Genomic DNA, 25556 nt, shown 5'->3' on the forward strand with positions numbered 1-25556 from the left:
GCGTGTGCCGGGAGTTTTGAAATTCTGTCGGACTTCGGAGAATACAGCTATATATATATCTGGCAGGTAAGATTCATGAACAAAATGTTATGTATGTAAACATACTAAACACAATCCTGGTCTAAAATAACCAATGATAGAAACATGACTAGCCGGGATTTTCTTAAATGTCAAGATATTCCTAAGCTCTATTAATACCTTTAGAATTCTACCTCACTCATTGCCCTTCACTTGCCTTGCATAATGGGATTCAGCTGAAAAATAGAAATGCTATTGCACCACACATATTTCCGATAATCATGATCCCCAATTCATTGAGTACTATGAATAAGAACTCATATTAAAAACATATGCACATTTTTCCTTCTAATGCTTTTGAGAAAGATCCTGAAACTAATTTTGTGTAGTATCAAACAAACAGTAACATAACATAGATTAAATATTTACTACTATTTTTACCTCCCCCTATGACAAACACATACTATGGTGCTAGGAATCTGTAAAATAAATCTATGCTGCCAGGAAAACTTACAATATTTATTCAAATAAATTTTATACACACAGTTTGTCAACAGAATAATTTTCATCTGAAAATTTGTCAAGAATACAGCATATGCATTGAGGATGACTTCAAAATCTACAGGCTCATCCTTGTAGAAAATCAAATGCACCATAAACACTACAAAATGCTGACTTACAGCATTCTTAAGTCAAGAATAAGTTCTTGTCACACTTCCTTCTCAAATTTATGGGAACTTCCACAATTTTGAAAAAGCCTGAACAAAAACATAAGTTAAGATAGCCAAATATCACAAAATCTTTAATACTGCAACAGAGAACTGCAACCATTGACATTTATACATCTCTTCATAACTTACTACTATTCCCTAATGACAACAGAAATTTGCTGTTAGGTTTTTGTACATTTTCACTCCTAAATACAATTTTATTACGTTACAAGTCTAAATAACATGAGAACATGAACCCGTTTCTACTTTCCCCTCTCATAATGATAAGAAATATGTCAAATGTCTACCTCAAATTAAAAATTACACTAATCTCGTTACTTGAGGATTTCATGATGGAAATTGACAAATACATAGTTACTGTTCTTTCACATAGTTTTCACAACAAAACTGCATCACATGTAAATAAAGTATTTCACTTGGTTCATCTCACTGTAGGAACTTGATAGCAATGGTTATTTCTTGTTATATCAAAGCCTGTCATCATAGAACATAAATACCATAAAAATAGAAGTGTGTTCTGCATTAGATATAGACAACAGTTGTTCAGTATAATGAGATCTAAAGGCACAGTTTCTTTAACATTTAAGCTTTTAATTTTATGTAGAAAATCTTGCAGATAATTATATGTAGAAAATTAGTAATTCCCTTTACTTCTTTACTACATGTTTCCTTCAATATCAACAGGAGATCCAAGGTAACATTTTTCATAGCTTCCATTCTGTAGACAAACAGGCATTCTATGGCAACTTTACACTAGCGGCCAACCTAAAGTAAAGATTTTTAACACAGTGGCATAATCAACGAACTACTTATCAAAAAAGACAGACTTCTACACGACAACTCGGACACAGAAAACAATCTTCTCTTTACAATAAGAAACAAAATAGTACCACACAAAAAACTAACCACCTTTCATGACCAAACTTATATTACAGAAATATAAAGCATTTTCTGATCTGAACCAATTTCTTCATTCAAACAGTTGAGGAATGGACTCTGGTAGGCAATGATTTTTATTTCATATAAAATCCTTTCATTACATTCATTTTCACAATACACTCCCATTTGGATGAGGAATTTCAACATTATATTTGAATGAAAAAAAAAGCCATTTAAGATGTTCATAATCCCTTGATCAAATGCTCGATGGTTCCAATAACACTGCTGCTCTTTTCATCAGAGATATTATAATAATTAAGCCAATAACCTCCAAAGTAACCATTCCACTTCACCTCCAACCATACACAAAGTCTATCTGCCTAAATTTCAAGTAGCTACTACTGTCCGGTATCCATGAAAATACTGCTTCATCTTAAAAAATTATCAAGTTTTCGTCTTAATCTGATCCAGCAAAGCCTTCGTTAACTGTTCCACACTCAAGCCTCTTCATGAAACTATGAATTTGTTTTCACAGACAATTTACTTATACACATTTCACCTCAAAAGCTATTCATGAGAAGTAATGAGAACAAAAGCTTCTACTTAAAACTTGTCATCATAAATGGTGCTTTGATCCAAAACTGTATTGAAATGACTTTTCACTAATATCTGTTCAAAACATACAGTATTATTGAAATCATTGGTATATAAACATAAATTGTATGCAAAAGACTGTGATAACAGGGTTTACATAATTTTGATGCTCGTGGGATTTCTGTTCTCAATTCAAAACTGTTTATATTCCAAATAAGACTTGACTGTTCAAATAAAATGAATAGTACAGTGCTTTAATTTTTAAAATTTCACAAAATAAGATTGTTAGATCTTCAACTCAAAACTGTTCACTGATGATTGAAATTAACAGTGTCTGAAGTCATTCACAAAATGTCAATGGGCAACATGTTATTAGCACCCTTGCTCTCTTTACAATGGATTCAGTTTCCAAAAACTATTTCTACCATATTTCAAGAACTGAGTTTCAAGCTGCATATATTTTCAACCAATTATATGGTCATATTTTTTCATAAACAAAAATATTCACTAGACAATTTCAAATACTAAGACTCAAATGAAGCCTTAATGAATTGTAACCAAAATTTTCAATGCTTAAGACAAAACTGTTACCTTGAGGAGAGGGCCTCAAACAAATGGTCAACATATTGTCATATGTGCTATGTAATATAACCACACTGCAAATCCTTACCCTCTGTGTTCAAAAAGAACTTTATGAAGACCCAAACATTTGACTAGTACAAGGTCAAGCATTGCTTTCCTAGTAAAACCCTCTTTGCTTATTCACATTTTACTAGATCTTGACAAAAAAAGGCACACAAAATTAGCTCCCTTTAAAGATATCAATCAGGTACATTTTCATAAATGTCTTTGGAAACACTGCCCAAAATTGCTCCATGTCGATGATATTTCTTGTTGTGGTTATCAAGAGAAACTTTGAAAAAAAACTTTGAATCACAACTGAGGCACACAAATTTTCGTGCACTCGAACCCAATAACTTCTTACGATGGTACAATAAATTAGTCTCTTCCACTTTTTTTTGTAGCAACAAGTTTCTGTGGGAACGCGGCTTTTTACTGCAGAGGGGCCCTGCGGATGACTTTAAAATACAAATACCTTTCTTATACACATAACGTTTCTGCAAGTGGGCACCTTGTAACTTAAATGATGAAGATTTCTTTAGATTCACAATATTCTTTTCCCTTAAACTTACTGAGGATCTTTGTTTCTGAGATGAATGCATAATCTTATGAGATAAAAAAAGTTTTCTATTTTTGAAAGTCCTTAAACAAAGTGTACATTTAAATATTCTCTTTTTCTTCGGCACTGCATGGGTTGTAAGATGCTTCTCCAAGTCTGTCTTAGATGTACCATAATACATTCCACAAACATTACATGGTGACATACGTTCAACAATTACTTTCACAGTCCTACTGGTTTTATAATTATTCTTTTCTTTCTCAGTGGTAAGAATATCATCATGTATCTTTCCATGATATTGCTTCTCATGTCTAAATAAGTTACCCCTATCCCTATAGCAATTACCACAATCTCCACAAATACACCAGTTTTCATTTTCATGCTGAAGTATATGCTGTTTAAAGGTTTCTTGACAATGATATTTATCACCACACACACTGCAAAGAAACTGCTTTACTTCACTTTCGACCTGGGAACTAGTTACTTCACTTTCGACCTGGGAGCTAGTTACTTCACTTTCGACCTGGGAGCTAGATACTACTTCACTTTCAACCTGGGAACTAGTTACTTCACTTTCGACCTGGGAACTGGTAGTTTCTTCCGAAGTATTTTTATCTGTGACCCAATGTTCACTGTGTGCATACATAGAATGCTCTTTCAAGCCTTCTTTAAGCCAAAAGCAAAGACTGCAATCAACACATATATACCACTTGGCCTTTTCATGTTTAACAACATGAGCAGCAAAGACTTCTCTATTTTCAAATCTCCTTCGACAAGCTGGGCACTTGTATAATTGATTTTTGTTCTTAATTTCTGCTTGACAAGATAAACCACCTTCCACTTTTACAACCGATTTCTTTTTAGAGCTTTTATTACTTGATGTACTTTCCTCATCCATCTCACCACCTGCATCAACTGTAACATTCTGATTTTCATGATTGACATATTTCTCCTCCAAGATATTTCCATGTTTAACCTGCATACATTTGTGATAAAGAAATTTATCTTCTGAACTAAATGCCTTCCCACAAACAATACATGTAAACAACTGAGAATTCTTGTGAGACTGCCAATGTATTTTCAACTTCCCTCTATCTTTAAACTTCATATTACAAACTGAACATTGTATCTTAATCAGTTTGAATTCTTTATCCAAACAAATATTTTTATGGCTTTCCAAATGGATTTTAAGCACACTTTTACATCTGAACATTCCTCTACAATGCCGACATTCAAAATGGCCTGATTTATCAAACACACCAGTCTGACTGTCACCATATCGTTTAGATACATTCTTTCTGATTACTAATCTATTTGAAAAACGACCTGTTTTTCTGACAGGAACGAATTTTTCTTGTTCAAATTCAAAGACATATTCTCCAAAATGAGCGATTTCACAATGTCGCACAAGATTCCTTTCATTCCTGTACGCAATTCCACACTTGTAGCATAGATACCAACCGGCCTTTTCATGCAACTGCTTATGAGCCTCAAAGGAAGATTTGAAAGCAAACACTTTACCACACAATGTACAATAAGGGCTATCTTTCACATACGACTTACTCGATATCTCTTTACAAACATATTGCAACTTGTCTGATTCTCGAGCATTTTTAAAGGTCCTTTTCAGAATTCCTTTTGAATTATTCATGTTCTTTAAATCATAACCATTATCAGCTATTGTCCCATTTTGACCACAATTATCCCCTACATTTTCAGAGTGTTGATTCTTAACATCATTAACACTACTGTTACAGTTCTCTAATTTAACTGATAATGGCAAAATACTTCTGGAATTTTCTAAGGACATATCACTTTGCTGTAAACAGTCTTCTTCCTGCTGTTTAAAACAGGTTTTAGCATGTGTACTTAGCTTACAAAGAACCATAATTCCACAACTAGGACATTTTTTGTGAGCATTACGACCCCACATCCTTCCAAACTTCCGTTTTCTTGGTAAACACGACCTTTCTATCTTTACTTGAGGATTTTCTGAATTCTGAATTGTTTTCTTATTTGGCGACAAGTCTTTAACAACATCGCTGTCTGTACAATTAATAGCCTCTAAAGACTTGGCTAATGATGACACATAGCTCTGTCCTGCTAATTGTTGCTTATTTTCTACATTATACTTGTCCCTTGTTTTTGAATAGTGATTCCTTTCCAAATTCACTCCGAGTGTTCTCGAGTCCTCAATACTCATATTTTCGACTGAAGATGAATCCTCGTTTGAGACACCTTGACTGACAGTACCTGAAAAAGACTTCTCTAATGAAGCAACATCAACAATAATAATATCACTTAATGCTGTCTGGGTTTTGTGCATTCCCTCAACTTTTCCATCATTGCAAGGTAAGCTGATAACTTTTTTCACATTTGTAACCTGGTTTACAATCTTATTCTCTGTGTCTGTTTGACTATCATTATTGCAAGAATGAAAGTATTCTAGGCTCGAGTCTCTAACCATTAGGTTATTCACAAATGGCCCAAATGACTTGGAATCTTCTCTGTGTTTTGAGGTATCCCTGGGAACACTGTCAAAACTTGGAACACTATTATTCTCATCCTTGACAACCTCTCCACAAATGTCCTCCTGCACATCTTTTTCCTTCTTATTTAAAGCTTTTGTTTCTGTTCTATATAAGGCAATCCTATCTTTGGGAATGTTCACTCTTCCTTCATTATTTGATGAAGGGTTTTCTTCACTTAAAATTAGCCTACTTCGACTTAGATCATCTGAAACACACTTCCCCGGACTAGCAATTGGTGACTTCCCCGCTCTGTTACTTTTGGAAGTAGCATCACCTCCGAGGGTAGAAGAGACTGAGGGACAAACTTTCTCCAAACTGCATGGCTCAACTAATGATTGTTTCATCTTGGATTCTCCAGTCTCTGAGATTTTTTGCGAAACTTCAGCCATCACTGCTTTATATTTTGAAAAAGTTAGACCATGATCTACTATTGTCAAAGAACCATCTTCACTTGAGGAGAATGAGTACCCTGAAGACATTACCTTCTTTTTAATGCTTTTAGATGGACCAGGTAAATTTTCATCAACTTGAGAGTCATAGCTAGAATGAGGAAGACTTCTGGTGCTAAGATTAACTGAACAATAATTTCTATTCACCTTCAAACCAATATTTTCCTCTGAATTATATTTTAAAACTTCTTCCCGAGGTTTAAGGGAAAGCTGCATATCAGATTCTAAACTTGATTTTTTCCTTTTTGTGGCATTAAAAAATACAACTACATCTACATGCTTGGATGTCAAACTACTTCCCTTGTTTGAATTCAATTGCTTATCAAAACCCTGAAAATCATTCACTGGTTCTCTGCTAGCTTTACATACAGATGAAGCCACATTTCCGGTCATCCCAGACTCAATTTTGACATGCCCCTCTATGTGAACAAGAGTAGATGGAAAATCTTTAAATCCCTTTCCACAGATCATACATACATGATTGTAACCATAAATCAATGGGGCCTGAGATACAACCATTTCAGAACACTCAATAAACTGGCAAAGATCGGCTCGAGTTCTACAAGTTTTAATATTTTCCAGTGCCTCTATATGCCCCTTTTTATGTTTCTCATACATACAAATATAATCAAAATGTAATCCACATATTCTGCAAGGAGACAATTCATCAAAAAACTCCATATGAAAAATGTGATCTTTACCCAAGTATTCTTTGCCACAATGAATACATAAATGCTTCCCACGATGCTTCATTTTTTTCACTACTTCTCCATGCATTTTTTTGTGTTTCTCATACAGACAAAGATATTTAAATCTTGAACCACATTTCTTGCAAAGAGCACTTACTACCTCTGTATGACAGAAATAATCCTCACCAGAATATTCTTTACCACACTGAATACACAACTGTTTTCCACGATGAGCCTCCAGGTGGTTCTTTAAAACATTTTTTTCAGCAAATACCTTCCCACAAGTGAAGCATAAATATCTTGGGGGCAAATGCACTAGCTCATGATCTGTGAGTTCACCAAGAGATACAAATTTCTTATCACACTTTGTACACTGGTAAGGTTGCTCATCTGCATGCTGTTTTGTGTGATTTATAATGTCTGATTGGGAGTTAGACGTGTAATCACAAAAAAGGCATTTGTGCTTAGTATTACATGGACAATTTTTTAAATGATTAACAACAGTCCTCTCACTTATAAATGACTTTTGGCACATTCCACAACAGTAGGCCTTCCTAAAGAAATTGCAAACATGATATTTTTTCCAACAAAATCTGTACCTAAAATTTAACAAATATTTTTTCCGAATATTACTGATAAAAGTAATGTGACTAGTATGTTTTGATTTATGTATCATATACTTAACACTGTTTCTGAAAATCTTTCCACACTGTATGCAAGTATGAGCATTTTGTGATACAGGGCTCACTGATTTTGTTAGAGCCATTTACTGAAATGTGCACAAGTCATAGCATTAAAAGGGAGATAGATAGACATCACCTTCAGACAACTACTCAACACTCTGGGGTTATGGCATCATGACTTATGCATTAAGTAGTACCTTTAATGGAACAGAAGCACATGAGTGACTATTGCTAACCTTCTAGTTCAAAAATAAATATGCTGTATGCTGGTGAGCAATCAGTGTTCCAAACTGCTATCAGGCATCATTGTCAAGTTTCACCAATTCCTACTGCACTTTATAATTTCACAACCAAAGTATCTACCAAATTCAAGTGGGTGAAGAATTTCACTTTTTTAACTCTTGTTGATAAAGCTGCTCTCTTAATTCCCTTGCTGACTTCTTCACTTAGGGCTCCATCCATTTCTCTCATGAAGAGCCTGTTGGATGTAGGAGAACATCAATACAGTACTCTGCACCAGAAACCGAGATGAAGATATACATCATTTTAGACCTTAAGCAAGTTTCAAAGAAAATACAACAAAGCTGCCACTTAAAATCAAGTTGATCCTGTTATGCAAAACAGTCTATGTGCATTTGCGTGAATTACCACAAAATATGTAAAGTAATGAGAAAAAGCACTCGAGCAACTTGCAACTTTTGAAAACTTAAAAGTTTCATGCAAAGGCATGAACTTCATCGCTGACCCAAGAAATATATCTAGACTCACAGTATAATACCAATTTGGTTCTGGAAACAGTAATATACATTGATAAACCATACCAGCCTCAGCACACATGGTGTAAGGGATACTGTAAGCATGTAATCATAACATTTCCTCTAACTATCTGATGATTGACCCTACGATGCATAGCAATTACTCTAACCTCAAAGATCTGTGAAAATTTGAATTTTCTATTACAGCAACTGCACTCACAAAGGCTTTGTAACCTAATAAGTCTCAATTTTATTTCCTATGATTTTTTCCTTTATTAAAAAAAATTCTAGCTGAAGTCTCCTGTTAGCCAGTCTAAAAGTTGCCATTAATGAATATGTTTTACGGTGATTAGAGAAACACCAACAATGATAAAATATTCACTTGTGTACTGTTATAACATGTGTGGTAACCATAGTCAACTAAACTTGTAATGAAATGCGGTAAAATAAATTAAAGCAAAAAATATGGCAACCATCCTCCATAATCTGTTTGAACTTGCTGGATTTGTTTTAGTTTGTGTTTTTTCATGTTTATTGTATGTACAATAATTTATATCATTTCCATTTAAAGGATATGTACAGTACAATACTAACACAAGAGAGAGAGAGAGAGAGAGAGAGAGAGAGAGAGAGAGAGAGAGAGAGAGAGAGAGAGAGAGAGAGAGAGAGAATCTTTCCTGTTATGGCTGCAGCACAAAACTAGTACATATATAAAGTGGACCCCACGTATTCGTGTTCTCCGGATGTGCGGACTCACACATTTGCGAATTTCTCTCAGGAACGTTTCCCCGCATTATTCGCGGAAAATTCGCACATTCGCAGTATTTTTCTATGAGAAATATCTACAAATTCCTGTTTTTTTTTATCAATTTCATCATAAAATGCACTTTTTGTGATAAAACTATTAAAAAAACCAAGTATAAACATTTTTAGTGGGTTTTCCTTGAGTTTTAACTAACAAAAAGGCTGTTTTTAGCATTTTTATAGGGGTTCCAAACATTCGCAGGTTCTAACTATTCACGGGGGTCTGGTGAACACATCCCCCGCGAATAGGGGGGACCACTGTACATTTTGTGAATGAATAATACAATTATGGTAAAATATCATTTAGTGTACTAATTACAGTACCATACTTTAATATTAATGTATAAATACAGCAGAGAGAAGAGAGAGAGAGAGAGAGAATCTTTCCTGTTATGGCTGCAGCACAAAACTAGTATATATATTTTATGAATGAATAATACATTTATGGTAACAAATTATTTACTGTACTAATTACAGTACCATACTACAATATTAATGTATAAATACAGCAAAATACAGTAATCAAAGCGTATTTTTGTCTTTTGTCTACACTCTGAGAATCAATCAGCTGATGACATTTATTACTGAAAGAATTATTTAGGAAAATAATTTATCCGTTGTCACAGGAAATTTGCTAAAATACTGAAGCCTGGAGGTTTTAAGTTGCCTACGTAAGAAATTCAGATAGATTTTAAATATTTTTAAGGTGATTAAATCAATACAGTAGACATGAATGGATTCTGTAAGTGAAATAATAAAGATATTTTGCTGCGTTTTCTCTTTAAACTACTACTACGTATATGTATACTGAGAGAGAGAGAGAGAGAGAGAGAGAGAGAGAGAGAGAGCGAGACGAGAGAGAGAGAGAAGAGCAAGAGAGAGAGAGAGAGAGAGAGAGAGAAGAGAGAGAGCATTTGCATTTCAGCAATCCATTGTACAATAGTGCAAAATTACTGTAGTTATGTTACATATGACTTTAATTAAGTAGAACAGGACTTTAATATTTTTGCGTTATACCTTCATTTGCTATGAAGAAAATACTGGCAAGGAAATAGTATTGTACTGCTAAATTTAAGCTGCAGTTGTAGCTGGACCTGAGAAAAAAAATGTTCACACTGCTAATGACTATAAATTATTGTGCATCAGCAACATGGATGCAAATCTACCGCAAGTACTGTTATTATGATTAATAGGTGTTAGTTTTTCCAGACCTCTGAGTCTCAAAGTAGACTCTTCTCGGGCTGGTTCTCAGGGATCAATCCTGAGAATAATAAAACAAAAAAAAAAAAAAAAAAAAAAAAAAAAAAAAAAAAAAAAAAAAAAAAAAAAAAAAAATTAGACTTTATTTGAGAAACAAAACCCGTCTTATTTAAAAAATTTATGATTTTATTAATTGAAAAATCCCTGCTTTCCGCAAAGAATATTTTTCATTTCTGAACTCCGCAGATAAATAGATCTTTTGCTGGGTCCAATTTGGGCACTCAACAAGCAAATGCTGTACTGTCATGGGTGTTTGACATCGCAAGTACTGGGAGTGGAGAAAAAAGTATTTCATTAAAAAATACTCTTTGTTTTCATGCAAATAAAAGATAAATACATAAATCTGGTATTATTATGAAATAGGATGAAAATAACAAAACATCTATCAATGAAAAAAATAAAAATTGAATTAATAACATGGCATATTTGTCGTTTATCAAATTAAAAGAACTTCACATAATGAAAAATATAACTTTGTCCCATTTAAATAGTTTCTAGAGATCTATTTACACTAAATAGAAGCAAGAAAATTCCTCTGAATCAAGTAAAATACGATGAAATAAACCTGCCTCTGCTCTCAGCTGATTTTTCAACCTAAACATTGATTGCTTTGTTTGTATTTTATAATACTAAAAGAAATATGAGACTCAATACAGTATCATCTCCTATTAACGAAAAAATAACTAAGTCTAGTTCACAACAAGACTTTCTTATGTCATCTATCAACTTAAACATGCTTCATATAACAAAAAATAACCTTGTCACTATGAATAGAGTTCAATATGGCGAAATAATCTTACCTCTGCCCTAAGCTGATTTTTCCAAACCAAAACATGGTTGGTTTGCTTGTATCTTATAATACTACATACTATAGTGATATAAGTCTACATACAGTATTATTGGATAGAGCAAAGTAAAGGATAACTTTTTAAAACAGCCAAGGAAAAGATGCATATTCGTTATGTTTGCATTTTATGAGGCGGTTCTCAGCATTTAGGCTAGGCCACCAATAACCAGACAACCGATACCAATGTTAATAGGGGGCTGCCTGTATTCAGAACTGGAGCACTTTGTTCCCATAGACAAACCTTAGAAATTTTCTTGAGTCTGGGTGTATAGGGACGTGGAAATATGCATCATGCATATCTATGGATGCCAGCCAGTATCCAAGATGAACGGCTGATAGGATGGTTTGGTTTGTCTCCATCCTGAATTTTGTCTTCTGCATGAAGATATTCAGAGCACTGACATCCAAGAAGGGCCTCCAGCCTCCTGACGTCTTGGGCAACACAAACAGACAGTTGTAGAACAATGGAGAGCTCTTGTTCTCTACTACTTCCATCACCCCATTCCTGGGGAGGGACAAAACTTCTTCTTAGGGGGCTGAAGACTTCCTTGAGCCTTCAGAGTAAGCTGTCAATACTACTGGAGTGCTGACCAAAGTAGCTTTTCTTTGAAGGGGGTAGTGTAACCCACCCTCAAAACAATGACAATCCAAGGTTCTGCACCTTTTTCTCTCCACTTCTCCCAGAAGAGGAGTCTGGCCCTAACTGGAGTTCGGAGGACGTAGTTCTCACTTACGAGAGGAAGATCTTGATGAAGATTTTTTAAAAGCTCTTGAGATGAACTTGCCTCTAGATTGTGGTCTATAGATTAACCTGCTACTATGGAAGGGATGCATCTACAGGGAAAAGACTGTCCTGGAGGTATAAGCGGACATCTCCCTAGGTCGCCTACAGAATTGAAATAGTAGGTCTTGAGTGCTCTTTTTCATAAGACCTGACGAATATCCCCAGAACTGTGGCCTGTGGGAATGGTGACAGTCCAGTGCAGAAACAGAGGAGCTGATTCTTGTGAGGGAATCACTCCCTTTGAGATGTAGGAGCCATCCATAATCCCTTCATCGATGCATGAAATAACATTCAACCAACTGGAGGCACATCTTTGGCAAAGAGGGGCAGTCCTTAATCTTGCACACTAGAGTACCCATGGTCCAATCAAGGAAGCTTAAGACCTCAAAAACGCTGACAAAGTTTTTTAGGAGGCAAGATAGTTCCGAAGAATTAAACAATCTTTGCCGAAGAAAATGCAGATCTTCATAGAGAGTTAATCAACCCCTCCTGGGAGGAGGCAGAAACTCCCCACAGCAGGTTTTCACCCATCGTGTAGGATAAAAACCACCAAATTGGGGAGACTTCATAGATTCATACGACTGCGACTCCATAAATAAGAGGGCAAAGGGACAATAGGTGAAAAGAATTCTGTAATGGTAATGAGTTGATACCTTAACCCTTACTGGAAGAGTAAAAAAATCAATATGCAGCTCCCCAAGTCGGGTAAACTTTGAGGTCGGCCAATTTAAGAGGGGGAAAAAAAAAAAAATCAATGGATGTAGGAAGATATGCAAATGCACGTGGTTAAAGAACAAAAATTCTTAAAAATTATCCCTACCTTCCACGAGAAGTTGAAAATGACTTCACAATACCTTGTGAGGCTGCTTTTACAAGACGATTGTAAATTTTACCAACTTATGTTTTTTCTGATATATAATTTTATTTTATTTTGTAAAATTATAATTACAGCTCACACAATATCAAAACATAAGAAATAAAACCAGTAACAAAGTCTTAGCATATTTGTTGAAAAATATTTACGTAAATTTACCGAGAACGAAGATTCAGTAACTTTTTTTTATTTGTGCATGTTTTTTTTTAATATTTCTTTGCAGAATTACATTCACAACTGACATACTATCATAAAAGACAAGAACAAAAACCAACAGCAACCCCTTGGTATATTTATGAGCAAATTTACAAAAAGACATCATGTGAGATGGAGACGCAGCAGTACATTCTCTATTGAAGTCAGAAGCAGAACTGAAGGCCAAGATGCCAGACTCATGATTTTAGCCAGTGTAAAAGTTGCCATTAGTGAATTTATGGGCTATAGAAGTATTGGCACCTCTTTCCCGCCCGATTCTTTCTAAATCGATGGCGCTCAATACAGGCAGTTCCCGGTTATCGGGAGACTTGGTTAATGGCTGTCCAGTTTTATTGTGATTGTTTAGCCGCATAAAATCGGTGATTTATGGCACCATAACAGGCCAACTTTCAGTTATCGACCCCATAAGCTAGCTATGTTATGGCACCATAACATAGCTAGCAGAGGCGCCATAAACCGATTCTTTGTTCCATAAATTGCTGAGTTCCAGTTAATAGCAGTTTTCACTCATCACACCCCACCAATAAACAGGGACTGCCTGTATTGTTTCTCAACAGCATCAATCCAGCCACCACCCCAAACCTGTTATTACTACTCCTGAGAAGCTATCCATCTACTAAGGGTTAACAGACGCATATGCCAACGGACGAGTGTCCTGAATGAGTAAATTATCCTCCTTGTCTGAGGAAACAGGAGAGAAGGCCAAGTCAGGAACATGAGGAGCCAACGGAGCCTATGTAGGCTCAAAATACTGTCTAGTTTGCTTTGAATAGGATCCACAGCAGTAGGCACTTGCAGACATGCAGTGGGAACAGCCTGAAGCATGGGAGAGCAATGTAAAGAAGAAGAAATTGAGTTTCACCAAAAGAAGGCTAAGTGAAATGTCATCAGCGGAAGCTAAACGAGTGGTTGAAGATAGATGCTCAGGCACCAAGGGGGGCTCTGTCTCTGTTGTAAATCTGTAAATAGTTGATCTTTCGGGGGCTCCAGGGAAGAAGGGTGCTCCGACACTGAAGGGTGAATGGGCGCAAATGAGTGTTTAGACATATTAAGGCTCTCGGATGATACTGGGCATCCATCACTTTGGGAAGCTTCAGAAACTAAAGGAGCTCAGGTACTACAGTAAATGTGGGCACTGGAGGACGCTCATCATAAGCCACTCTGTACAAAGAGGAGCGTTTGTGAGAGGATGGGTATTTGGAAGCCACAGTGACTCTCTGCCAAGGAAGGCCCTGGAGAAAAAAGCTCCAGGCTATCCCAGTGGCTGCACAACAGACAAGGACTACTTATGTACAGGAAGATCCTTGAATCTTTTAAACGGCACTGGAGGAGCACAAGACATCATCTGCATGTCTTTTCACAGGACGTGATTCATCCACAGGGCTACCGGTTTGGTTCCTCCCAGGTATAAGTAGGGGAATACAGTGGAACCTCAGTTTTCGTACATAATCCATTCTGGAACCTCCCATGAAGTCCGAAACATATGAAAACTGAAACAATAATTCCCAGAAGGAATAATGTTAATACAATTAACATGTTAAAGACCTCTAAGAAAAATGAACAAAAAACGAATTTTATTGGGAATAAACAGTTTAACAAAAAGAAAACAATGATAAATATATATGAATAATGAAATAAATAATGAACATTTAACATCACTCTTAGCTTTATGGATGACTTTTGTTAGTGTATGGAAGACGGAGCAGAGGGGAGAGGGAGGTGGAGAGGTTATTGTTTGGAAGAGGAATCCCCCTCCAGAAGGAATTCAGGTATCAAGAATCTATCTGGGGTTACTTCCCTACATTTTTTAGTGGCACTGTCTCGGGTTACTTTCCCACCCCATTTTTACTGACACTAGGACCAGCTAGAGAATCACTGGACCCCTGTCACACAACAAAACTGTTCAGAGACATTTGTTTCTGACATCTCTTTAAAATTTGCCACAAGTGATACAATGCATTGTCATTAAACATGTTAAGAGACAAGGATTTAAGGATTACAACGTCTTTGTAAGGATGAAATACCTCAACAAAATTTTTAACATCACTCCACTTTGCAAATATTTCTTTAATCACTGAAGTAGGCACAGTATCCCCTGTCTCTTCCTCTTCCTCCTTGGATTCCTCATCTGTCCTCTTGTTGTTTCTGCTGATGGTCTTGCTACTCCTTAGTGGTTAGCTCTTCCGTGTGGGCATCCACTAACTCTTCCACATCCTCCCTACTTGCATCCAAGCCCATGGACTTCCCCAGAAACACAGTAGATGCCACAACAGGTGTAGGGTCGTCAAGGTTAGCCTCAAATCCTTAAAAATCCTTCTCAAGGTAAAACACAGGTCACAATTTTCTCATAGCCGAGTTCACTGTCCTGGAAGTCACTACCTGTCAAGCCTTATGTATAAGCCTTATGCAATTAAAGATAAGATATTGAAGTGATCCTTCCAGAACTCTCTTAGGGTCAATTCAGTGTCTGAGGTCACTTCAAAGCACCTTTAGAAACAATGCCTTTGTGTAAAGATTCTTGAAATTCGAGATGATTTATTGGTCCATGGGCTGGATGAGAGGAGTGGTGTTAGGGAGCAAGAACTTCAGTGACAAAATTAAATTCCTTTAACAACTGGTCTTCCAAGCCAGGAGGATGTGCAGGAGCACTGTCCATTACCAGGAGGCACTTGAGGGGCCACTGATTATCCTGAAGGGATTTTTTTTTACCATATGGCCAAACACTTCATTGATCCCACTCAATAAAATTTGCCTCTTGACTCATGCTTTTTTCTTTACCTTCCACATCACAGGCAATTTATTCTTAATAACATTGTTTTTCTTAAACACTCAGGGAGTTTCATAGTGATACACCAGTAGGGTTTCACTTTGAAATCCCCAGAATACGAGTCAGCTTGTCCTTTATAGGCTTGTGCCGTAAGTCCTCTTTGGTATCTATTTCCAAAACAGACCTGTTTCACCACAACTGAACACCGGTTTAGGGAAGAGTACTTCTGCTTCAAGACATTCTTTGAATTCGTCAATGAATTCTTCGGCAGCATGTTTGTCGGAACTCTCAGCCTCCCCATGCTGTACGACACTATTTTAAGCCCATAGGCTTTTTGAATTTTTCAAACCAGCCTCAGCTGGCCTTAAAATCACTGACAGCAGCACTTGTTGTTGGCATTTTCTTACCTAGATCAGCATGCAACACCCTAGCCTTTTCACAAATGATCGCTTTAGACACACTATTCCCCACTAATTGTTGTTCACTGATCCATACTAACAAAAGATTTTCTACGTCCACTAGTTGTGATCTCTGTTTTGCAACATCAGCAGCCTTAATTTCATTTTTCTTTGCTAGGATAAAGCTGATGGTTGACACTGACTTGCCGTACATCCTAGCGAGATCACTAACACGTGCACCACTTTCATACTTTGCTTCAAGTACTTTTTTGAATTCTATAGTATTTCTGGCCTTTTTTACCAGAGGGCTGGCACTTGGAACATTCTTTGGCCCCATGATGGCTTGTTTCACTAGCAAAAATAGCACAAAACACAACGAGCACTTGCAGTGATACTTGTTCAGTGAGAAACAAAGGTAGAATGGGTCATTAAAGAAGCTTTGTTTGGCACTCAGTACAGGGGTTGGTCACACTGGGCCCCAGATGGAGCGCTTTTGAGTGTATAAAATCCGAGGAAATGTACGAAATCCAAGACAAAATTTCTTCAGAAAAAGTCTACAAAAACCAAGGTTCCACTCTATGTCATTGACCTTTGCCTAGGAGAATTGGCGGGACAGGCAGCCACCTCCTCCACTAACACTAAGGTGCTACCGGGCACTCCACAGACGCTAAACTGGTACTAAGTGCTACTGGGAGCTCACAGTTGTTGTCCATATAGGACTTTCACAAACAAAGCTAAATTCAACTATCAATTCAAACCTCTTATTAATCTTACACTCAAGACTGGCACTGGGGTTGGGTTTGAAAGCAAGAGAGGGTTAAGGAGCAGATACAGATAGAGAACGGGGAACAGGATCAACAAAAATCACATGAACATCAACATCGACATTATCATTATCATTAAGATATTCCTGGCTAGCTAAAGACTCACTAATGTGACTAGCATTCACCTTTCTCTTATCCCTAGCCAGTTTAATTAAGTGTGATTTTAAGGTTTTCCACTTTTTATTGTCCCAGTCAGTACTCTCAATACACCTTAAATCTACTGAACAAACCTGTCCTCTACAGTCTGTGCAAATTGAATGTGGATCGTAACATTCCTTAGTCAAAAGTCTACATCAATTGACCAATTTGTCAAAATAATGATTAAACAGAGCCTATCTCTATCTAAATATGCCAGGCAATCAAATCAAGAATACTTCACCAACTGATGAAATAACAATCAGAAAAAGACGAATTCCAAATTCAAAGCTGCTGCTAACAACTGGTGTACAGCCATCAGAAACAAATTGAAGCTCTTTTGCTAGTTCTTTCTCTCTCTGCCCGAATGTGGATGGGGGTAGTCACCTAGCCAAAGCAAAATAACATGACCCGCAAATTTCTAAATTCTTAGCTGCCAAGCAGTTGAAACTTACAGCAATGCAATTTATTTGGCAAGTTACACATATTAAATGTTATATTCAGAAGAAATTCAACCTAAATAATTAAACTGAAGAGGTATTTATTCTACGTACTTGGGTTCTTATAAAATCAAATGGAATGAATTATATCACTGTACTATTTCCCTCTTTAACTTTATAACCACAAAAGTCACTCATAATGTAATGTGTGGGTACTAAAAATGTTACACTGGATAGGCAAGCCATATGTTGACTTGGCATTAGGTTTATATGTATGATTATTCAACAGTTTGTGATTCCAGCAGTTTTATTCGTATACTACAAAATACTAAGCTGAGAAACAACTAAGGACTAAAACATTCATTACACCCACACACCACAGATCTAAATGGAACTTGTACAATTACCTTCCTGGTACTACAATATACATTACTTTAACTTGCAAAATGTGCAAAATAGCAGTGACTGTAAGCTAATAATATAAACTAGCATTAAGTTGTCCCTTATACAGATAAACACATTAAATGTACTACACAGAGATGCTTTTTATAAGCCCACAAGTAATAAAACAAAGGCTTTCCAAGTTCAGTGTACGTAATGGATACTAGCAACATTCAAACTCTATAAAATTAACATCCATTATCGTTGACATGATAATGGATAATACACATTTCCACCTTCCTGTAACTGACACTATATAAACTGAAAACTTTCCACACTTGTGTCTTGCCATGCGAGTTCCCTTCCCATACACTGTGGTGTATATCATTAGCAATTGGATATCCTTAAATTACATAAACATATGGTTCAATTTAAGAAGATAAGTAACATTATAAATCCAAACTCTATCAAAATAAATTTACTGCCATACTACCACAAAATAATCTCTAAAGACACAATGTAAAAAAATTAAAGAAAATTATACACAGATCTTAAAATTCAGCAGGTTTGAGGAGGTTTGAGGACGCCTCAACATAAAACTCTCTCTCTCTCTCTCTCTCTCTCTCTCTCTCTCTCTCTCTCTCTCTGACATCGTCCTCAATGGGAGATAGTCTATAGTATCCGACCTTTCAGTACGTGCAAATCTAGGCAAAAGCGACCATGAAATTATCTCATTTTAAATTAATGTTCAACATAAAAAAGAGCAAATATTAATGAGATTAGACTAATATCTACAAGACCTAAAAAAGCTAAAGGAGAATATTAAAAATCTAGAGTACGATGAGAACACAGGCATAGATAAGCACTGGGAAGCCTTTCATTAGGAATACAAAGAAAAACACTCTAGATGTATACCATTAAAGCAAATACAGTGGTACCTTGAGATACGAAATTAATCCGTTCCGAGGCGGCCTTCGTATCATGAGTTTTTCGTACCTTGGAACACATTTTACATGTAAAATGGCTAATCCATTCCAAGCCCTCCAAAAACACCTCAGTAAATTATATTTCCAGGCCTAAAACACATGTTCTAGGGTTACAATGCCGATCCGACGGAAGAAATATGACTCCAAAAAGGCAAAATACTGTACATACTTGAGTAATATTCAACTGCATGAAATGTTCAACCCCATTTTTACTGCATATATTAAGACTTTGGCATATGTCCCTTAGCAATAAGCCTAGCCTATGTTAGCGGTTGCTACTGTAGCCTAGTCTATGATTCTGACATTTAAACCTAAGAGCTAAAAGCTTAGAATATGCCAATAAAATGTATAAATATGATTCTGACATCTAAACCTAAGAGCTAAAAGCTTAGAATATGCCAATAAAATGTATAAATAATCAGTATGTACTCATTTCAAATAATTATTAATTAATCATTAACTATAATACACAAACAAAAAACAAACCTTCCAATCTATTGTTTACATTCAGCTCTTACCCGTCTTACGAGTATCGAACGAGCGCCAAGCAATCATTTTTCCTAGCACACAGTAAGCCATAAATTGTCATTAGTATCTCTCTTCAACTAATGAAACTACCAAACAGTATAATAACCATTCATTTCTATTCTTTATTCTATCTTTACCTAATGGAGATACCGAGTTACTGACAGCTATAATGAAACATACGCATACATAACGTAATAATAAAACAGAAGAAGAATTCTAAAAAATCCGTATTTGTTGGCAGTCTGATATATTTTATATTTTATGATATCTAATTCACAATTTTTTTTATTAAATGTATTGCATGTACTCATTTAAAATAATTATTAAGTAACCATTAACTATAATAAACAAACAAAAAAAAGCTTCCAAACGTCTGTTTACATCCAGCACTCACGAGTATCGAACGATCGACAAGCAATCACTTTACACAGTAAGCCATAAATTTTCATTATCTCTCTTCAACTACTGAAACTACCAAACAGTATAATAACCATTCATTTCTATTCTTTATTCTATCTTTACCTAATGTTATTTTTTAATTAAATGTATTGCATGAATAAGTTTTTCAATTTACAGCATCCTTTTACCAATAGAATACTTAAAGCACAAGGGGTAAATGCTGACCAATAGGAGAGCAGGACCTTATGGGGTGACTAGCATCAGGAACCAATGGGAGAGCGGAAGGATGGTGGCGAGTTTACTCAGTTGGCGGCGCGGGAGTTTTAAAATTGTTCTCGGTGGTCCGGGTAAATCTCGGGACTTTACAGCAACAACCTTTCGTATCTTGAAAACTTTTCGTATGTAGAGCAGTCAAATTTTTCGCATTGGCTTTCGTATCTCGAGTTTTTCGTAAGTAGAGCCTTTCGTATCTCGAGGTACTACTGTACTAACAAATAGCAACCCTCAGCCAAAGTGGTTCAACAGGGAAATTAAAAATAAGATAAGAGAAAGAGACAGATTGCACAAATCAATGAACCCATACCCAACACCAAAAGAAGCAAGCAGGTCATAAAAAACTGTAGATTGGTGGACAAATTAGTAAGAAATGCAAAGATAAATGAGGATAAGAGAGTTGCATCAGTTTGTAAAGAAAACCCTAAATATGGATAAGAGAGTTGCATCAGTTTGTAAAGAAAACCCAAAAGAATTCTTTGCCCATGTTAAAAGTAGGAAACCAATCAAAAATAGCATAGGTCCCCTATGGGACATTAGAGGTAACCTGGTGAACTTGGACTTGGAAAAAGCAGAGTTATTGAATAAGTCTTTTTACTAGTGTATTCACAACTGAAGACACTACCTCAATACCGGAACCTGCTATTAAATATGAAGGGGCAGATCCATTGGACAAAATAATATTTACAGAAGAGGACATTAAAAACAAAATAGACAAACTCAAGAAATTCAAATCTCCTGGCCCGGATGGGATTCATCCAAGCGAAATTAAGAGAGCTAAAAGAGGAGATAATTCCTCACCTACATAAACTCTACAGGAAAAGGGCTGAACAAAGAAAGGCACCAAAAGGATGGAAACTAGGAAATGTGCCTCCAGTTTACAAAAAAGGTCCAAATGGAGAGCCGGGAAATTATAGACCAATCTGCTAACGTCGGTCGTTTGCAAGATTTTCGAGTCCATAATTGCAGATCAAATTCTGGATCACATAGATAAAAACAACTTATTGTTAAACAGTCAACACAATTTCAGACAAAACAGATCCTGCCTATCAAACCTCTTAGAGTTTCTTCATAACATGCTACGTATCTACAGTAGTAGAGCAATAGATATACAGTGGACCCCCCCTCCCCCGTATTCATGTTCTCCGGCTTCACGGACTCACACATTCACGGATTTCTCTCGGGAACGTTTCCCCGCGTTATTCGCGGAAAATTTGCATATTCACGGTATTTTTCTATGAGAAATATCCACAAATTCCTGAGTTTTTTTTTTTTATCAATTTCATCATAAAATGCACTTTTTGTGATAAAACTATTAAAAAAACCAAGTATAAAAATTTTTCGTGGGTTTTTCTTGAGTTTTAACTAACAAAATAGGCTGTTTTTAGCATTTTTAAAGGGGTTCCAACTATTCACGGGTTCTAACTATTCACCAGATGGATCACTGAACTTTACTTAGATTTCCAAAAGGCCTTTGACAAAGTCCCACACAAGAAACTGATGACAAAAGTTAGAGCTTTAGGAATTGTAGGAGATACAGCAGACTGGGTCGAAGACTGGCTAACTTATAGAAAACAGAGTAGTAATAAATAGTGAAGAATCAGAATGGGCAGATGTAACAAGTGGAGTTCCCCTTGGCCCTCTCTTGTTTTTGATTTACATTAATGACATTGATGTAGGCTTAACTAGCAGGATAGCCAAATTTGCAGATGACACCAAACTAGGCGTAAATGCAGCAGACCCACATGCAGTGGAAAATAAGAAATAATCTAATGAAAATAGGAGTGGTAAAAAAAAATGGCAAATGCTTTAACGTAAATAAGTGTAAAATGCTACAAATAGGAATAAACAACCCTCATGCCAGCTACATGCTGCTTGGGAATGACATAAATAGTGTAGAACAAGAGGACCTTGAAGTCATTAATACCCAGAACTTAAAATCCACAAAACAGTGCAGAAAAGAAGGCACAGAAACTAGTAGGATACATAAAGAGGCCATTCAAATACAGAAACAAGGAAACTGTGCTGCAGGTGCTGTAGCTCTACACATCAATAGTTAATTCCATCCATCAGGCAAATAGGTTACTGAAGACGACTAGAAGCCTGAACATGTATGGCTTAGAAACACGACGATTGTGAGGACAACTAATAGAAACATTCAAAATACTGATAGGCATAACAAAAGTAGAAAGTAACCTATTTAAATTAAACGAAAACCAAATAAGAAATAATGGATGGAAACTAGAACTGAAGAGATACAACACCTCCCATTGCGGGAACTTCTTTACATAAAAGATATGTGAGACGTGGAATAAACTGCCACCAGTAGTTGTAAACAGCAACAGTGTGGAAGAGTTTAAAAGAAAGTTAGACAAAATCCTTAGGACACTATGAATGCACAGTAAAACCTGCTCCTACAGATAAGTGAGCACTCGATGTCTCCTCGGATGGACTAACAAGTCTTTGAGACATCCTAATCCTTGTAACTCCTAGTAACTCTCTCTCTCTCTCTCTCTCTCTCTCTCTCTCTCTCTCTCTCTCTCATTATTTCAAATAAAAATTTACTAAATTATACTGTATTTACTTCACCATTATTAATAACTTTACTGGGAGCCAACAAAGCAAATGAACCTCAGGCTATGTAGGTCATAAGTTTATTATAAAACTTTGCAGAGAACAGCTCTTACCTCCATGAAATTTATATGCTTACAATGCTTCTTAGGTCACGAGAACCTTCACTTAAAGATCCGAAAAATGAGTTACCCAAGTCATATAAATGAATCCATGAACAATGGGACCTCAAGTTCTGGAGAAATGATAAAATCATTGAAAATTATCTTCCTGCTGCCAACAAAGAAGGCCCCATACCAGCAAAACTTTCATAAGAGCCAGCAGGTTCACCAACACTAACAATGTCTTTCCAACTTCCTGCCAACCGCAGTTGAGTAAAGTGGATTCTGAAGTGGACTTGGTCATCAGGCAAGGGCAACACTTAAATCTGATGGCTATCTCATGACAATGGATTATGTCCTTAGACAAGCACATATACTCCAGTAGGATGTTAATTCACATCCCCCACACAAACTTTTGTGGAAAGGGACACATTGGACATTTTTAGGTTGACCAGCGGGCTCAAGGGCAGTCACCCCTGAAAATGAATACCAACACAATGAGGCCAGGCTGTAAGCCAAAGCTGAAGGCCTCAAATTGGAATAACTTCTCTTATACTAATTGAAGGTAATTTGAGGATTGAAGGACTACAATGAAGCAATATGAATCCCTCAGGTTCACCAAAGCAAGAAAATCTCCCTTCCAAATCAATCTCCCCACCAAACATACTGACATCATCCAAAACAAAGTCAGTCAAAAAAATTTGAGGGAGGTAAGATTTACATACGGTCTCCAGCATCCTGATCTGAGGTAAGCTACTATACAACCTCTTTACTCTTCATCCAGATACCAAGAAAAATCACAATTTTTTATTTTAAAGTAAATTGTATTTTTCATAAATATACAAACCTGAGGTCTTTAACATAAGGAATTACTTTCAGCGTAGCTGGAAAATCGGTCGTAAGAGAATAACAAGGTAGTTAGGCAGTAACTGTTTGTCCGATAGTCGGGGAGTCCTGCCCGACTGGACGTAACCATCCCACTTTGCTTTAGGCCCAGGAACAGATTGAAGGGTGGCATGAGGTGGGCCAAAATGTAAAGGACTTCAGGTTTGTATAGTTAGGAAACATACAATTTGCTTTAAAAAAAAATGTGATTAGTTCCTACACATAATACAAACTCTCGGTCCTTTACATAAGGAAGATTCACTGATTGGTGGGAGGAATCCGAGTCTTGTGAACAGACTGGTGTTCGCCCAACCAAGACTCCCACCCTGGTCATAAGAGCAAGGGGGAATCTAGCCTGTCCAATTGATCAGTGTAAGAACTGCAAGACCAATGGTCAGACTTCTGGAGCAATTCATAAGAGGGAGGCAAGCGTAGCCTCTTATGAATAGCAAAACAAGAACTTATAGTTGAAAGCAAGATGACAAATATATAGTATTGGGTTTGTCTCATGCTAGTGTCCACTTCCCCCCTTGTTAGGGAAGTGACAGATATATGCTTCTATACCCTACTGAAAGGGAAAGAATGGAGCTCAGTAATATAGTTTACCTGCATCAACCGCACTTTCCAGTATGTGATGACTGCAGCTCTCTGCCCGTAGGAAGAGAGTAGAATGAAGGAGGAAGAGAAGCCAGTCACACTCTCATTCACACCCATTCATACGGTTACACAAAGGCGAGATGCAACCCTGTCCAGTTATGAGGAGCTGGGTAAGCTACACAACTTTGAGAAGCCACCATGGGTCCCAAGGAAAAGGTATTTCAAGGACTTATGGGTAATATCCCAAAGGTAGGAGGAGGTGAAAGTGGTCTGGTTGGACCACACCCTTGCCTTCAACACCTGTGAAACCGACAGGTTCTTGTGGAATGCAAGGGTAGGACCAATGCCTCACACCTCATGGGCTCTCGGACAAAAGGTACCAGTGTTGAACCTCCCTTCGAAGTAGTACGCTTTCCTGATCACCTCACGAAGCCAGAAAAAGATAGTATTCTTGGACACCTCTTTCTTGGTTACCCTGGAGCTAACGAAGAGGCATCGACACTTAGGCCGGAGATGATGAGTTCTCTTTAGATAGCGCCATAGCACTCTAATGGGACAAAGTAGTACCTTGACTGCATCATTACCACTGAAGTCCTTTAGGGAGGGGATTGTAAAGGACTTGAATCTATTGTCAGGGACCAAAGGATTCTGAGTCTTTCCTGAGATCTGGGACAAAATTGAGTAAAACAGATCCCCATCCCCTCGAGTGTTTCACATCATAAGAGACCATGAAGTTCACCTACTCTCTTCACCGATGCCATGACCAGCAGAAAGATGGTCTTGAGGGTCAGATCCCTGTCTGACGACTCTCGAAGAGGCTCATAGGGTTCACGAGTCAAGCTCCTTAAGACGAGAGTCACATCCCACTCAGGAGGCCCGAGTTCCCTGGGTGGGCAAGGCCTCTCGAAGCTCCTCATAAGGAGGGAAATCTCCATAGAAGAGGAGATCTCCACTCCTCGCAGCTTCAGGACCAAGGC

The 25556-nt window shown here is 36.9% G+C and overlaps 1 protein-coding gene across 3 annotated transcripts in view; it reads right to left on the reverse strand.

The window, feature by feature from the left end:
* Positions 1-516: 516 nt before the first annotated feature.
* The window catches only part of LOC135220519 (uncharacterized), a 69444-nt gene continuing 44404 nt past the window's right edge, over positions 517-25556 (reverse strand). For all 3 annotated transcript variants that reach the window (XM_064257673.1, XM_064257674.1, XM_064257675.1), the window contains exon 3: positions 517-8232. In XM_064257673.1, coding sequence (XP_064113743.1) covers positions 3044-7837 — 4794 coding nt within the window. In that variant the 5' untranslated portion in view covers positions 7838-8232 and the 3' untranslated portion in view covers positions 517-3043. The remainder of the gene's footprint in view (positions 8233-25556) is intronic.

This window comes from Macrobrachium nipponense, chromosome 2 (genome assembly GCF_015104395.2).
Source record: "Macrobrachium nipponense isolate FS-2020 chromosome 2, ASM1510439v2, whole genome shotgun sequence".
NCBI classification, from domain to species: domain Eukaryota; kingdom Metazoa; phylum Arthropoda; class Malacostraca; order Decapoda; family Palaemonidae; genus Macrobrachium; species Macrobrachium nipponense.